The 15,880-nt window shown below is 48.0% G+C and overlaps 1 protein-coding gene across 1 annotated transcript in view; it reads right to left on the bottom strand.

Annotated features, from left to right (window-relative positions):
- Nucleotides 1-6,717: 6,717 nt before the first annotated feature.
- BCR (BCR activator of RhoGEF and GTPase) overlaps nt 6,718-15,880 on the bottom strand; it is a 95,130-nt gene continuing 85,967 nt past the window's right edge. Inside the window, exons 17-23 of the mRNA XM_009910974.2 lie at nt 13,796-13,855; nt 13,583-13,692; nt 12,676-12,815; nt 11,120-11,254; nt 10,489-10,594; nt 8,227-8,389; nt 6,718-7,643 (exon numbers count right to left, since the gene is read on the bottom strand). Of these exons, the coding sequence (XP_009909276.1) occupies nt 7,554-7,643; nt 8,227-8,389; nt 10,489-10,594; nt 11,120-11,254; nt 12,676-12,815; nt 13,583-13,692; nt 13,796-13,855 (804 nt within the window). The 3' untranslated portion in view covers nt 6,718-7,553. The remainder of the gene's footprint in view (nt 7,644-8,226; nt 8,390-10,488; nt 10,595-11,119; nt 11,255-12,675; nt 12,816-13,582; nt 13,693-13,795; nt 13,856-15,880) is intronic.

A 15,880-nucleotide genomic window follows, 5' to 3' on the forward strand; every position in this document is an offset into this window, starting at 1 on the left:
TAACAGGAATAACATTCACTGAGCTTCTTTTCCCCATTTAGGGGTAAAGCAGGGCACTGCTTTCTTGACCTGCATCTCATTTTGGTGTAGTTTTGAACACAATGCAGTCAGCACTCTTTATCTCTGTGCTGGATGTTGCCTTTGAGACACCATCTTGGTGATCCACGCAGCATGACAGTCAGCTGGAGAGCTTTCAGGAAAGTAACTTTTTATTGTAGAGAGGTTTAGATATGGTGTTAAATCTGGACTTTAATTACATTAATAATTTTTTGTTAAATAAAGCACCAAATCAGTAACTGATTCAGTTTCCACACTGAAGTACTCCTACAAAAGGATTAGTACAGAGCTGGTCTGTTTTGCTCAGCTACTTCTCTGCCTTACACGTGAACTACTTCCACACATTATAGTTAGGTTAGTTTAATTCAGCCATCCCCCTGAACTAATCTCTAGTTTTTAAGGAGTACTTATTTTGCAGGGTTAAGTTCCATACCTCCAGCAAACTCAGCTGAATGCAGTTCACACAGTCACTGTAATAGGTGCCTAGTTTTCACTTAAATAAGACCAAAAGAATCAAACGTAGATACAGGAGATTTTATTTAACATTGTGTACAAAGAAAGGCTACAAATGCCATTCCCTCCCTCCCCAAATACAGTTTTTTTGATCCCTTTTTCATACCACTTTTCTCAGAAATTAAAAATAAAATACCCAGAATGACAGCTCCCCCCTTCCCTTTCCTTTTTTCCCCCTTTTTCGGCCCACACTGAGAGATGTTTAGCAGTACAGTTTCAACACCTTTCAGTAGTAAACTCATAGGATTAGGTTTTCTGTCCCCAAAGCAGAGCACTCTGAGGTACTGAAGCACTAAGCAACAGCAGTGTAAAATGTCACAAACTGACTCCTGACGTGGTAGCATTAAAACAGTGCCAGCAAGATTAACTCTGATGAAACCCAAAATTATCCAAACAATAACAAATTGTTTGTCTTCTACACCTGATAATTTAGCACTAATCATATAATTTAATTGTATTTATACTTAAATAAATAGTCTTAACTCCTTTCCTTGCAGTTCTTCACAGATTATAAACACTGGTGAAATCCTAGAGATAAGAACAAACTACACAGCTTGATTTTATTGGCTTTTTTGCTGGACAGACACAGGAAGGACATTTCAGTGTCCTGATGTGAGATCATTTTTAAACTCACTCTCTTGTTGTTCTTCCCAGTCATCCAGCACAACCCTTTTTTGTCTTCTTTTTGCTGCCTTGGTTAGCACTGATGTCCCTCAAACACCTGGCCCTGCGTGGGCAAGTTTTATTCAGGACTCCTAATACCTTACTGAGAGGCTTCTGTAAGTGTTCACATGTAACTGTGATGCTCAAACCAAGACTTCTCAGGCTGAGAAGTAGTAAAGAAGGGATTAGAAAAGGCTTGTTGTGAATAAATGTCCTTTTGCTACAGCAACTTGTACATTGCCACCTACTGCATTTGAAATAGTTTTTAGATACGGATTTCAGCTGACTATTTGTATAACATGTTTGTGTGCTCCCAGTTTCTCCCAAAATGGGACTAAAATGGAGGAAATTTGAGCTACTCCGTGTAAATTGGCATTTGAGCACTCAGGCACAGTGAGAAGGAACAGAATGAATCTCTTCCTGTAACTGCCTTGTGGGTCTCAAACTGTCCTGGAGAGCTGTGAGCATCTCAGGACCAAGGCCATCTGCTCACTGGTGGGCTCTACCCGTTGTCATCCTTGTTTTGAGTCATCAACAGAAAGCTGCTGTATTTCCCCTCAGGCAGTAAGCTGGTTTGTACACAGCCTGCCCTCTCATGCATCCAAAGGGATGCAACGTGGCCTTGTGGTACAAATCATCCTGTAGATCAGAGAAATGGCTCATCTGTAGAGTGCCAGGGCTTCTCACAGCCCCCTACCACCAGGGAAAAGGACTGCAGCAGCTACACCAACAAAAGCTCCAGTGGAAAACAGAAGAGTTTTCTCCACTCTGATGAACCATTTTGAGAAGAGGATTTGAACACAACTGCAACTAAGACAGAGCAGTAGAGCAGGCAGTTCTGCTGGGTTGGGGCCTGGGTAATCACCAGCCCAGAGCTCTGGCAGTGACTGGCCCATGCTGCACCAGAGGACTGGAAGGATTTTAGTTATCTCCAGGGTTACCTCTTCTACAGGGAACCTCTCTATGTGGGAGTTGTGCGCCTGAGTGTAGAATGATGTGATGTGGTTTCTGTTGGAAAAGAAAGGGTCTTTCTCACTGCAAGGTGAAACTTGAGTGTGGCAAATAAACTCCATGGAAGACATTGTCATGGCCCACCTGCTTGTCTCCAGCAATCCCACCGTGAGATGGTGACAAAGAGAATCAGCACTGGAGGCAAAACAGCTCATTTAATAGTTTTCTGATTCTTGGCAACAGCATTTATGTAATTGCTTGACTTCTAAGGCCTAAATCCAAGGAGTTGGTCATGGAAGGGGGAGAATGAGGGTAAGCTGTTTGCTCTGGCCCTATCATCACTGTAGCACACTGGGGAATTTTATCTCTGCAGCCCAGAAACAGAGGGTTAAACAACAGCCTGACCTGCTTCTGTTAGCTTTTGCCTTTGCAGTGGAGTTTCACTTGTGGGAACACACAGATTTCACTGCTCCCCTTTAGCTATTGCCACAGGGTGAAAAAAGCAGGTAGAGAACAGGAGCTAAGCTTTGCTTTCTCAGCACTGAACTGTCCATTGTCAGTAGCAAGAGGGGCTGTAGCACATCAGAACAGGGAGGCTACAGCATTTCAGCTCCTGGTGCTCCTCTATCGATGTTTATTTCCTGGGGAGCAAGGCTTGCTCAGCTATCCTGGGCATAGGCCAGCCTCTGTGATGTGAAGTGAGGACTTCTCAGTTCCAGCCCATGTGATCTGAGTGATTCCCAATTATGCCTCTCTGTGTGTTATTGCCTAAAGCCTCCTTAAGGAATAATCATTAACTGGAGGTGCTTCCTTTAGAGCTTTTGTTGGGCTAAGGGCAACACCTGTGCGTGATTCTGCCCATGCAGGAAGCTGAAGGAATACCTAGGAACACTCACTTCCTCCTAGCCCAGAATGGAGAGCTGCTAACACTAAGCTAAGGCTCCAGTGGCTCAGCTGCACCCCCCCCAGTATAAGGGAAGTGAATGGCAGCAGGGTTACTTCCCCAGCAAGGGGACTATGACAACGTAACCAAGTTAACAAAGAAAAACAACCTGGACTGCAAATTTAAGAGGGCATAAGCCAATTGCATCCTAATTACACCAAGAATCTGACTAATTTGATGTTATCTGCTTAGGAACTGCCCTTTTGGATTTTTCTTCTTCAAGGAACAGAAGCAAAGCCCCTGCAGCCATGAATGTACTGGCCCTCTGCTATTGAGCCCCCGTGGTCTGGAATACAGGTAGCAAGAGCAAGGGTAGAGGTTTGTCTAAAAACATTCCCCAGTTCTTACCAACATTTCTCTAAGAAGAATACCACAGCTGATAATGTTACCCCAGCAGGTGACCAAGCACTGCATCAGAAGAACCAAGCAGTGAGTTATCAGATTTTTAAAGCTAATTTCCCTTTGATACAAACTTGCAAGAAGGGCAGGCTAAGAGCAGAGAACACTTTGTGACAGTGTTAAAGGTTGAGGAGCAAACCTGGAGATCCCGGTAAGCTTTAAAGAGCAGTACATCTGTTCGAACAACTCCAAGAGCAGTACATGTTTAAATGAGCTCAGAACACCACCCCAACCAACCAGCCTCCCAAGCAGCTGGGGTGCCTGGGCCGGGACACTCTGCTCCCGCCCCCTCGTGGCCAGCACGGGCGGTGCAGGTGCGCTCCGTGCGGACTGCTTGCGACAGGTACTGCGGGCCAGAACGGCGGCAGGCTGCAAAGGTCCTCCCCACGCCGCAGTGTTCTGCCCTGAGCTGACACATGGAAAAAGAGCAGCATTGAAATACAGCCTGGACCAGCTCAGCTACTGCCTCAGCTCGTTAGAAGTGTGCAAGAATAAAGAACAGCAGCATCGGAACGGACAGGTTTCAGACACTCCCACACACAGCGCACACAAACACAAAGCTGAAGCTGATGAACTTATTTCTTGCCCAACTTTGAAACCTTTCCCATAGTTTGCTTTACTTAATTTTTACATTTTACTTAACAACCTACTCAGTGTTAAAAATCATCTATGAGAATTTCCAAATAGTTTCTAAATGGCAGGAAACTGCTGCTTCAAGTGGAGATACACAGACTGCCCAGGTCAGATTCCTGCAACTGAGAGCTTCCTTTCTAGAGAACTTTCCAGCACACTACAGACTGAAAAATCAGAAGATCCCAGGGCACACAAGTGAAGGGCAAGTTTTGGCTAGTTTGCTCTTATCTTGTTACTACTGTACCTTTTTGATAGAGAAAATGGAAGAGTTCAGTTTTCTGACACAATTCACAAGGGAACATATGAGAGTAGAAATCAGGATACCTCTCAAGCCATGGTTTGCAATTCCCTTTTTGTTTAAGTCTGATAAGGCTTATTAAACAAACAAAAACACCACAAACAAACAAACAAACAAACAAACCCCATCCCAAAACAACAGACAGACCAACCAATATCCCTGGGAAAAGAACACAAAAGCCTTTTGGAAACCCTTTCTGCAAACATAAGACTACTTGAAACCCCTTAATTTCAAGACTAAGGGGAACTGCAGAAATCAATCCTCACATTTCAAACGAGCCCAGGAGTTCAGCAGCAGCAGCAACAGCGCTATCTTTTCCAGCCCAAAATCACCAGCTTTGGGGAAAACATCTTCATACTTAACAGAAATAATTAATGGGTTAAGTTAAATTAATTTTTTTTTCTTTTTTCCCTGATCCACATGCCTGCATGTTAGATAATGTTACACTAGAACTGAGCATCCTAAGGAGAGCCTAAAAGCAACAACCTGTCACAGTAACCGAGGCCAGAGCGAGTCTCTGGTGGTCACACGCTCGAGATCAGTTATTTCAGAGTAAAACCAACTCCTATATAAATAAAAATAAAACACTTGGGCAAAAGTAAATTGGCACAGTCATCATGGTATTGCTTTCCAGTTCCAACGCTGCAAAGAGCGGCCACGGATTCCAAACACCAAAAGGAAAAAGCTGTCCCCAACCACCTGGCACAGTTTGGTTAGGTGGTTTTCTTCCATGCAAAGCTGTCGGTGGTGCCCCTGCCTCAGCTACACTAAAGGGCATGGAGGGGCCAGCATGCAGCCTGCAGCAGCAGGACTGCTACAGAGCCACTGGCTGAACAGGAGAGCAAACACAGAAATAAACCCAGGGAGTGTGGGTGCTGCTCCCCAGGACTTCTCTGAAATCAATGGTTTTCAAGATTGTGACTACTTTTTACCTCCAGAAAGGCAAAAGAGTAAGAAACAAAGCAACAATATCAAAATCTTCAGCTTTCAAGTTTCCTTGCCTTCATTCCCTCCCTCCCCTATAAAAGCACCTCCTACTATAAACACTTTTTCTCTTTCACGTGTTCAGAAGTTGGAATGTAGTGAAATACAGAGAAGAGAGAAGGAATTTCTAGTTGTACATTACATTACAAAGAGGTTTGCTCCCAGACCTAAGGAGGGAGGGACACTAAGCAGTATTAAATTCCTATAAGTATCCTTACAAAGCATGCAAAATATTGATATACTCACAAAATTGAAATGGAGATTGCTTTTGTTTTCTTGAATTTGCAACTTCACAGTACAGTCATTTCTAACATTATGCAGCAGTCAGAATTACAGTGACTACAAAACCATATCCCTTCCATTTTTTTCTTCCCATTTGTTTAAAGACTCCTTTGTTGTTGGTTTTTTTTCAATTGAGATGTTGCAGATCACCCATCAGCAATGTGAAATTCAGCATAGCAGGGCTTGCTTTCCTTGCTGTATTTCCCCTCAAATGACAACCAGACTCTACCCATTTTTCAAAGTCTATCCCTCCCTCCCCTCCTCACGATGATTCCTTCCGTTGTCTTCAGGCTGAACTTGTCCTGTCACCAGGATGGTGATGGATGGATGGGTGCTACTAAATGGCAGCTGCACAACTGCACAGGAGACAAGTGGGGGCAGGGGCTGGAGTAGTTAATAACAGTGGAATTGCTCCCACCCCTGATGTTTGGCACACTGCTTCACAGCCAGAAGACTGCTCTGGGTACCAGCAATGAGATGATGCTTTTGACTCCCTAGACAAGTCCTGCAGCCCTGTAGGCCTGGGTCACCAACCGTGGCTTTCACTGACCTGGGCAGGGAAACACCACTCTGGTGTTTGGCTGGAACTGTGTGCTGCTGCCTGTGGTTGTGCAGAGATGTCCTCACTGCTCTGCTTCCCAACAGGTTGGAATTCCTACAGGTGTATGATACACTCTTCTAGTCAGATTGTCCATGAAGTACATTCTGACAAAGGTTACCCAGGAGTTTGTGCCTACCAGAAAAATTCTTGTGGAAGCAATGAACAAAGCCTCCAAAAATTCAAGTATCAGAGAAAGGATCTTCTGATCAAAGTCTGGAGGAAGCAGCCAGCCAAACCGAACACCATTGATCGGTAGTTTCTGTTCACAAATGCCTCGGTTATTTTGGCATTGATAACAGCTTTGGAGTGCTGGGAACTAACAGTTCATTTGCATCAAGTTTGGGGGGGGGTCTAAGGAATTCAGCAATCCTGCCTGGCTTATGCAAACAGTAAAGCTGCAAACAGCACCACTGTCTCCAGCGCCCCCTGCCTCTCTCGTTTGCTGTGCTGTTTATAGTGGAGCACCACTGGGTCTGGCTCCCCAAAAACCCCTCAGAAGTGCAGCATAGGCAAGAGCAGGGCATCTCCTTCCCTACAGCTGGATAAATGTTTGCAAAGGAAGGGGTGGGTAGGGCCAAAAAAAACCCAAATGGCAACAAAACCCCAAACCAATAAAACCCTTAAAGAAATCAACAGTTCTAGTCGTGTGCAAAACTGTTCAATTTCTTTAGACTCCTGTTGAAATCAAGACTTGGATTTCTGAGGAGGGAACCTTAAGATCCCAGACCCTTCCCTTCTTCTCTCCTCTTGCAAAGCAATGCTATTGTTGTGGCCTAGAACAGTACTTTAAAAACAGCAGTTATTAAAGACACAGTTGTGAGCTATCCTTACCCCCTCCCCCAAAGAGGGGCATCCTAGCAAGTGTGCAGTAGAAATCTGGAAGTTTCTTTATGATAAATTAAATCCATAAAATGAGGAATACCTTCAGTCCCCTCCCAACAGTACCAGCCACCCTCTGTGGTGCATTTGTTCAAGTGTCTGTTGCTCCTTCTAGCAGAGACTCTGCACAGTTCCATCTCCAGCTTGGCTCTGGTCCTGCCAATCAAGAATGGAGGTTTCTCTCCTTGCTCTTCAGCTTGTCTCTGGTTAGCACACAGCAGAAACGCGGCAGGCCTTCAATCCCCAGGACAGGAGAAGGCCAGAAATGCTTGCAGAAATGCAGCTGTCTTTTTCTCAGTTGTGATCTATGCCAAGAGCAGTTTGTTGTGTCCTGTTGGCACCACAGGCACCTACACCTCTGTGGAAAAGAGAATGCTTTGCCTCTTGCTGTCTGGGGTAGGGATAGTCTCTAGCTGCAGAAAGTACAGAAGAACTTGAACCTGGGAAGAGAAAGAAAGAGGTAACAATAATGCTCTCTTGGCTCATTCTCACCCTGACTACCTGAGAGCCCAGGGCTCTCTCCACACAGGAACCCCCTGCAGTCCTGGATTTGGTTTAATGCTGTAACAGCAGCAACATGACAGTTTGCACTGCCTCAGAGACACCTTTTCCAGCCTCCAGGGTATGAAAGGCAGCGGTGACCAAAGAAATCCGAATTTAGCACAGAATTTCACTGTGCATCACTGATGGTGATGTAAGTGCTGAGGAGCATCACTGTGAGGTCCTTCAACCCCAGGGGAGCAGCCCTCAAGCCATCCTGCTGTGCCCAGACAGGAAGCAAATAGAATTCTGTGTCCTGACAGGTCTTCACGAGAAGCTGGAGTCCTGCAGATGCAAACTGAACTGCCTGCAGACACAGCTCTGCAGAGTCTAAAACATCTGTGTAAGGGTGGCCAGTTGTCTGTGCTCCTCAGAACCACTGCCATGAGAACACAACAGGGTGGCTGGACCAGGCCTTGCTAGAGGACTGCACTTTCCCACACTTGTCTTCCCAGGATTCCAGCAGCACGTTCAGGATTTTACCTGGGACATGACTTCTAGTGACCAGCTGTCAGTCATTGTGATAGGCTGGGTGGGGTTGGCAGGGATTTTGCTGTCCTTCTCTGAAGGTCTGAGCAGCGTTGGTCCAAAGACAGTTGCCAGATTGTGCAGAGACATCTTGTTAACACTTTCCCTCTCAGCAACCCTGGGAGAAGAAACAAGGAACAAGGTAAGTCTTTTTAAACACCTGGGTCTGGAGATGTCCTTCAGTAAGAAGCCACATTGACTCCTCTGGGACAAGTTTTAGATACATTCAAACCACCACTTTCTCCACATGGCCCTAAATGAACTTCAAAGAACTTGGTATGACACAGCCACAGTCTCCAGGCACTCTACAACCATGGCTGAAACTTGGGGAGCAAGCTGGGAACAGCTTTCTTTTTCCTGCCGCTTACCATCTGGGCAGGCAGAATAGAGACAGGAATAAAGGAAAGGCTTTCATCTTAGTTTTATAAATGAGAAACTGAGGCACAAAGGTTAAGAAATTCACCCAAGGGCAGAAAAGTCTGCAGCAGAAACACAAGTAAAAGCTACATCTTCTGGATTTGAATCCAGGAGGTCAGTCTCAAGATCCTCTTTCATCTCCCCAGTGACAGTCCCTGGCATGTACAAACTATGTCAATGATCACACTCTGCATGTTTCAGGCTTCCTGCACTCATATCAAACATGTGGAAATGCTTCTTCCTAGCTGTGGCCATATTCCACAGACACAGGATCAGAAAGCCCACTCTAAGCAAGGAGCTGACAACCCTAGCTAGCAGAACTGCTCCAGTTTTAACAAATCTATCATGTGAGATTGCAGGCACCTCCTGAGAGGCCTTGCGAGCCCTGAACCATGGCCAAAGCTGCACAGTTGATACTAAACCCTTGCCTGGCCTTTGTGTCTAGATACAGGTGCAGCTTTGCAGTGATCTTGCAGCAGGAATTTGCATTTGTGCTACATAAGCCACAGGACTTTTGTTACCCCCTTTGACCCAGTTCTAATCCTTTCAGTGTGAGTGGGAATGGAATTCAGGATATAGAGCCTCACTGAGTGAGGATAGAATAGAATAGAATAAACCAGGTTGGAAGAGACCTTCAAGATCATCACATCCAACCTATCATCCAACACCACCTAATCAACTAAACCATGCACCAAGCACTCCATCAAGTCTCCTCCTGAACACCTCCAGTGATGGTGACTCCACAACCTCCTTGGGCAGCCCTTTCCAATGGGCAATCACTCTCTCTGTGTAGAGCTTCTTCCTAACCTCCAGCCTAAACCTCCCCTGGCACAGCTTGAGACTGTGTCCTCTTGTTCTGGTGCTGGTTGCCCGGGAGAAGAGACCAACCTCTGCCTGTCTACAACCTCCCTTCAGGTAGCTGCAGAGAGCAATAAGGTCACCCCTGAGTCTTCTCTTCTCCAGGCTAAGCAACCCCAGCTCCCTCAGCCTCTCCTCACAAGGCTTGTGTTCCAAACCCCTCACCAACTTTGTTGCCCTTCTCTGGACACGCTCCAGCAAGCCAACCTCCTTCCTAAACTGAGGGGCCCAGAACTGGACACAGGACTCGAGGTGCGGCCTAACCAGTGCAGTGTACAGGGGCAGAATGACCTCCCTGCTCCTGCTGGCCACACTGTTCTTGATGCAGGCCAGGATGCCATTGGCCCTCTTGGCTGCCTGGGTGCACTGCAGGCTCATGTTCAGCCTACCATCGACCAGCACCCCCAGGTCCCTCTCTGCCTGGCTGCTCTCCAGCCACTCTGACCCCAGCCTGTAGCACTTCATGGGGTTGTTGTGGCCAATGTGCAGAACCTGGCACTTGGATGTGTTCAATCTCATGCCGTTGGATTCTGCCCATCTGTCCAGGCTGTCAAGGTCCCACTGCAGAGCCTCTCTACCCTCCAGCAGATCAACTCCTGCCCCCAGCTTGGTGTCATCAGCAAATTTACTGATGATGGACTCAATGCCCTGGTCCAGATCATCAATAAAGATGTTAAAGAGCATGGGGCCCAGCACTGATCCTTGGGGCACACCACTAGTGACTGGCTGCCAGCTGCATGTGGCACCATTCACCACCACTCTCTGGGCTCGGCCCTCCAGCCAGTTCCTAACCCAGGATGAAGCAACAGTTACCTGATGAGCGCTCACAGCCCTAAATGCTTCTGCAGCTGTGTGACTCAACAGAAAGCCAGGAGAAATTCTCTGCTTTGCAACAGCACAACACTTCACAGATCCAACCTCTGTCTAAAGCATCCTCCTTACCTTTTTAAATGGTCCAAAAGGAAAAGGAATGTCACAAGGTTGGGTTCTGGAAGCGATAACAACAGATTCAACATGCAGCTCTCCTTTGCAACAGGATCTGAAAGTGCTGCAAGGCAGAAACAAAGCATCACCACAGGCAGGGAACAAAAATCTGACTGACTGCAGCATTTCCCAAACCAGCAGAGATGCTCCTGAATGGGCTGTGATACATCACAGGCTGGAAGGTCAGAGCATGTCAGTACCCTGCAGGATCTCTTTATTTCATAGATGTGCAGAGAATCCTTTTCTCTCCAGCAGTACAAGTGCTGTCACACTTTCAACCAGTAACCCCACACCTCCAGGAGGGCTTCCCTGGCAGGCTGCATGGCACAAATAGCAGGCCTGGCCCTACAAGAAGGCTGTCACTTTGTGACCCCACCCTTCAGCAACCTGCATATTTTCAATGTACAGAAAAGCAAAGCCGCTCAAGCTCACAGCAGATGTCATCCCAACACCCGTTTCTGAGCTCCACTTCCCTAACAGCTTGTTCCAGGCTTCTGTCCAACGCCATAAACAAGGCTTTGTACTGCTCCAGGAGCAGCCTCCTACAGAAGGGTTTCAGTCAGCAAAGGTCATTTCTGCTGCTACTCACCAATGCCCTCAGCAAAGTTGGGGTACAGCTCGTCTGTGAAGAGGGGCTCGGGCAGCTCCCGGAAGTAGAGCTTGAGGGTGCCGGCGATGGCGTTGACGTCCATCTCGCTCATCATAACCGACACATCTTTGTTGTCTGAAAGAGGGAAGAAGGCAGGCAGCGTAAAGGAGCTGCTGGCCTTGTGGTCATTCTTCTTCCTTTGGCTCTCTGTTTATCCTTTGCCTTTGCCCAAGCAGCTGGGAGCTTTCCTGTTTACATTTCTCCAGACTAAATGAGCTACCCTCTGACAACTGAGAGCTGCTGCACAAACAACTTGCAAAGAGCTCAGAGCTATAAATCAAGTCGGGGGGACCCCACACTGCCCAGGGTTGGTTCTGCTGTGCCAGCAAGCTCAGTCTGACCTGGCACGAGCCTTGTTTGACTATATTCCACCCTCTGTTAGTGACAAGTTCTTATTCCAACTTCCTGCCTCAAACAGCTTAGAACGAGAGCCTCTGAGGCTGACTCCCCCAAGTTAAAGCATACAGGCAATTCAGGCTCACATTTCAGTTTTGTTAGCATTAAGAACAGCAAAGCCAGCCCCTTTCCCTAACCCCATCGGGCCAGCCAGCAGAGGCAGCACTACTTTCAGAAAGCTCAGGGTAAAACAGCATCTAACATAAAACTTGCTCTTCAAAATGTGAAACACCCTCACTTGCACTGCTGAGGATTCGAACACCTGGTGCTGGCAGCTTAGGGGGAGTGAAAGTAGGAGGAGGACGAAATTCCACAAAGCAAGTGAAGAAAAGTCCAGGAAAAGTGAATCTGGGCTCTTAGCATAGGCCTCAGTGTGGCTTGAGATGTCCTTGGACAACCACGTGGAGGCTGGAAGAAGGGCAGAATTTCACTTCTTGTACCTCAGCAATGTGGGGGTGTCCTCTGCCTGATCTTGGTGCCTTTTGGGGCATGCATGCCATTCTTTTGCATGCAGTGCAGTAAGGAGCCCTTTTCTGCCCCCAAATCAAAGGAATCTTTACAAAGGTTGGTCAGAACCACCTGCTTGGACAGTCCACACACATCAGTCTAGACACAGTTAGGAAGAGAACCCAGGAGCCCTGATCACCCATCTCAAGTTTCACAAACTCCCTCTCTAGTCACCCTTAGAACACTGCTTTGCTGGCTTTCTTTCACAAAGCACTCTCAATTTCAAGGACTTTTGTTAATTTAGAGGCCTCACATCAGTGACAAAATCATGACTTCTGATTGCTGCTGAAGAAGGTGCCTGCCATTTCCAGGGGTGCCAAGGCAGGCAAAGCCAGCCCCCTCCTGCCTGCTGGGAAGGGTAACAAGTGTGTGGTTTGGCATCAGGATCCAGCCCATTCTGTGTCTGGGGTTGTGTCTGCAGCTGAAGGACATTCACCAAACACACAGCCAGGGTTAAAATGATTCTCCTTGTGCAAGTATCTCTGCCTCCTAATGCTTCTTGGGGCCCATGAGATTAAACTAGTGTGGCAGTTGGCAGGGAGCTCGTGCAGGTTCTCAGGGTGCAGAGGGAGACGGCAGACAGAAATACTTACTGACATCAAAGGCAGCTTTCAGAGCCTGGATATCGGTTGCGACCCCCGAGACGCGGTAGATGCCCACCTCCTCCATGCCCCGCCGCTCGATCTCCTCCACGCACTGCCGCACTATGTAGGGCACCTTGGACCTCTCTCTCCTGAAAAGCCGAGAGCAGAGCTCAGCACAGCCCAGGCCCCCAGTGCTGGTTATCCCAGCTAGCCTGCCTCAGAACACCCCATCTGGAAAACTGGGTGACAGAAAGCCTGAGCAGACTCTCAAACCTGAGCTGAAGAACTCCCTTTAACACTGGAGAGGGTTTTCTGACTCTCAGCTTGGCTTTGGCTGTGCTGAAGCTGCCCTGAGCCCTTGGGCTGCTGGCCAGGTCCCAGTGCCCCTAGAGTGCCACTCTGCACAGGTAATCAGAGGATTCCCAAGCAGTCCTTGGATACATCGCAACACTGTTCCTTTCCAATTCATGCAGTTCCACAGGAAGGAAATCCCATACTTCCCAAACCGTAACAGAACAAACAGGTTTCTTCTGGCAAACAACTCATGACAAAAGATCAGGGGTTAAAATAATAGGATCCACAGAAGTGGAACATTTTTGATTATGGAAAGGAAGCCTCAGTGTTCAGTGGCTCTGGAAATCCGTGACCAAGTCCTCTAACTACAGAGTAAAGGGGCAAGGGGTGCTTCCTGCCCTCAGCAGAGCGAGGAGTGTGAGTAAACACCCTGGGTTTTGAAGCCTGGCTGCACACTGATTTACTCCCCTGCTAAAACTGAAGCTCAGAGGATGGCCAGCGTCTCCTTTCTGCAGCCACACCTAAGTGGGACTGACAGACCTCTCAGTGTGGTGAGGACATGTGCACCCCACTGGCCAGTTGGCTACACAGCAATAGGGAGGAAGAGGGCCCAGCAGCTCACTTGGTGACAATAGCAATCTTGACCCCAAAGACCCCAGTCTGCTTCCGAGACGGCATCCTCTTGAGGCTGAACTCCCGGCTGGTGAACTTCACTGACAGCTTCACTTCAACCTGAGCAGGAGAGAGCAGCTGTTACTCTTCAATCTTCTGTCGGTGCTGCAATGGACAGCAAAGAACTGCAGCACAGAAGAGGGACAGCGCTTTCTGTGCTTACCCCATTCATGGAGATGACTGTGCGCTGCCAGTCCTTGTCCTGCAACGCCTGAGGGTCCAGCTGGAAAACATGACAGTTGTCCATGAGCTAGGAACAGGCTCCAGAGAAATCAGCTAGGTTGGAATGCTTTGGCAAGTGAGCAGAGCACTACCACTTCCAACATGTTATTTCTTTTCCATGGGAACACACATTGCAAGGTTTCCCAGGTTTCAGCAAAGGGACACTCAGTGTGCGGTTCCCTGGGCAGAGCTGCTGGAGAAGTGCAGCACCAGGTGTGCAGGGGCTGCCCAACAGCAAGGGCAGCCCTGGTGAGCAAAACCAACGTCTGAAAGCCAACAGCCTCAGCTTTTACAGAAGTGAGGCTGCACTCAGTGCTGTAGCACAACAGGCACCTTAAAAGAGCCAAACTGTCCCACCTCACAGGGCTAGCAGTCAAAACAAGGAGAGACTTTTGCTGTACCTCTTGATTTGAAAGAGAGAACACTGCCTTCTTGGGCAGTTTGGATTTGAAAGACAGGACACTGCCTTCCTGGGCAGTTTTATAGAGACAGGTGAGGTTGGGTGAGGGGAAAGCACTGAAATAAAAGGTCAGGATGGAGAATTTCATAGCTCTTGGCTACACAGCTAATAGCTTCCAAGGAAGACTGTTCCACTGAATTCAAAGTATGTAATGACCCTAACAGTAAGATCAAGGAGGAGAAATGTGAGACAGAGGCAAGCAACTTTCTGTCCTGATCTGTCAGAGAGAAATGGAGAAAATGGGCCCAGAAACCATTGGAAGTTGTTCCTACTTCAACCTGCCTATTCCTTTTCACTTCAGCTTAAGCAGGAAGGCAGGAAGAACACCTGGCTTTGCCTTTGCAGGAATCCATTAAACAGATCTAAGCTCTGAAGCAAAGCCCTGGTCTCCTATTTGCAGCTTTGCTGCTTGGTCTCCTTTGAGTGCTCAGTTGTGAGGCTGAGGAGAAGCTGACTCTAGTACCTAAACATCACCCAGCAATTGCAATACTGCCTGGGAGAATTAAAACATCTGAACCGCTCAAGAGTGGCACTTGGCTCAAACTAGAGAGCAGAAGAGAGGAAAAGAGCTGTCAGCAAGAGGACTTCTATCAGCAAAGCAGAATCAGCCAAACCCAGCAGCGTTCGGTGCCCCCTAAGACAGCTGGGGAACACTCAGCTCTTGAATACTGATGCAGCCAGAGCAGGAGGCACCTGCTCTAGACTGTGCTTTGAGTTTACTGTCCTCAGCTAACAGAAGAACAGTCAGCAACTGGAGCTATTTCTGCAGCACAGCTCCTCCCCACACAGAACCCCATGCAAAAGCAAGGTTCTGCCAGGCAGAAGGAAATTTTGAAAGCCAGCAGCTGCAGCTGCTGTTCTGGGGGATTCTCAGGGGCAACCATGCTCCTGCTTCCAGATCATCCACAAACCAGCCCAACACTGCTGACAGCTACAGAGACCAGTCTCCCCACACCCTTCCCCACTCCCCAAGAAAGACAGTGAGCAGAAAGAGTAATTCCTCCCCATTTGCTGAGGCTGCAGAGAGCCCAAGCAGCATCAGAGTGAAGCCCAACCTTATCCCTGTGCACTTTGTTGCGGATGTGAGCCCACAGTGGGATGCCGCCGGTGCTTGCAGCCTTCCCCGGCGCGCTGGACCGGTGCCTGCAGGTGCAGCTCCGGCAGAAACTCCTGAAGACCCCTTGTAAGGAACAGTCAGTAACCAGCAGCTCCCACATTGTAGGACTGTAAAAAGGAGGGTAGCGGGCAGCAACACTTAGCTGTGGTGCTCCAGCAGCCCCAGTGCTGCACTGCTTGCCAAGATGCTTTGCTTATAAGGCTGGTGGAGCAGATCCGCCCCAGCCTGCGTGGCTGGCCAAGGCCCCTCAAGTTGGCCAGGACCTAGGCTGCTCTTCCCTCAGTTTCCGTGCTGAAGCTTGGTTCCTTTCAAAACTGCATTCTTTCCCAGAATCAAGAGGAAACCAGTCCTGAAGTGTCCGGTTTCCTGTGAAGAGCAGCCACGCTCAACATTCCTGAAAGCCTGGTCTCCAGCTGCCTGAACAGTCATTTGGTGAAGCTGCACAGAGG

This window comes from Dryobates pubescens, chromosome 25, assembly GCF_014839835.1.
Source record: "Dryobates pubescens isolate bDryPub1 chromosome 25, bDryPub1.pri, whole genome shotgun sequence".
NCBI lineage: Eukaryota > Metazoa > Chordata > Aves > Piciformes > Picidae > Dryobates > Dryobates pubescens.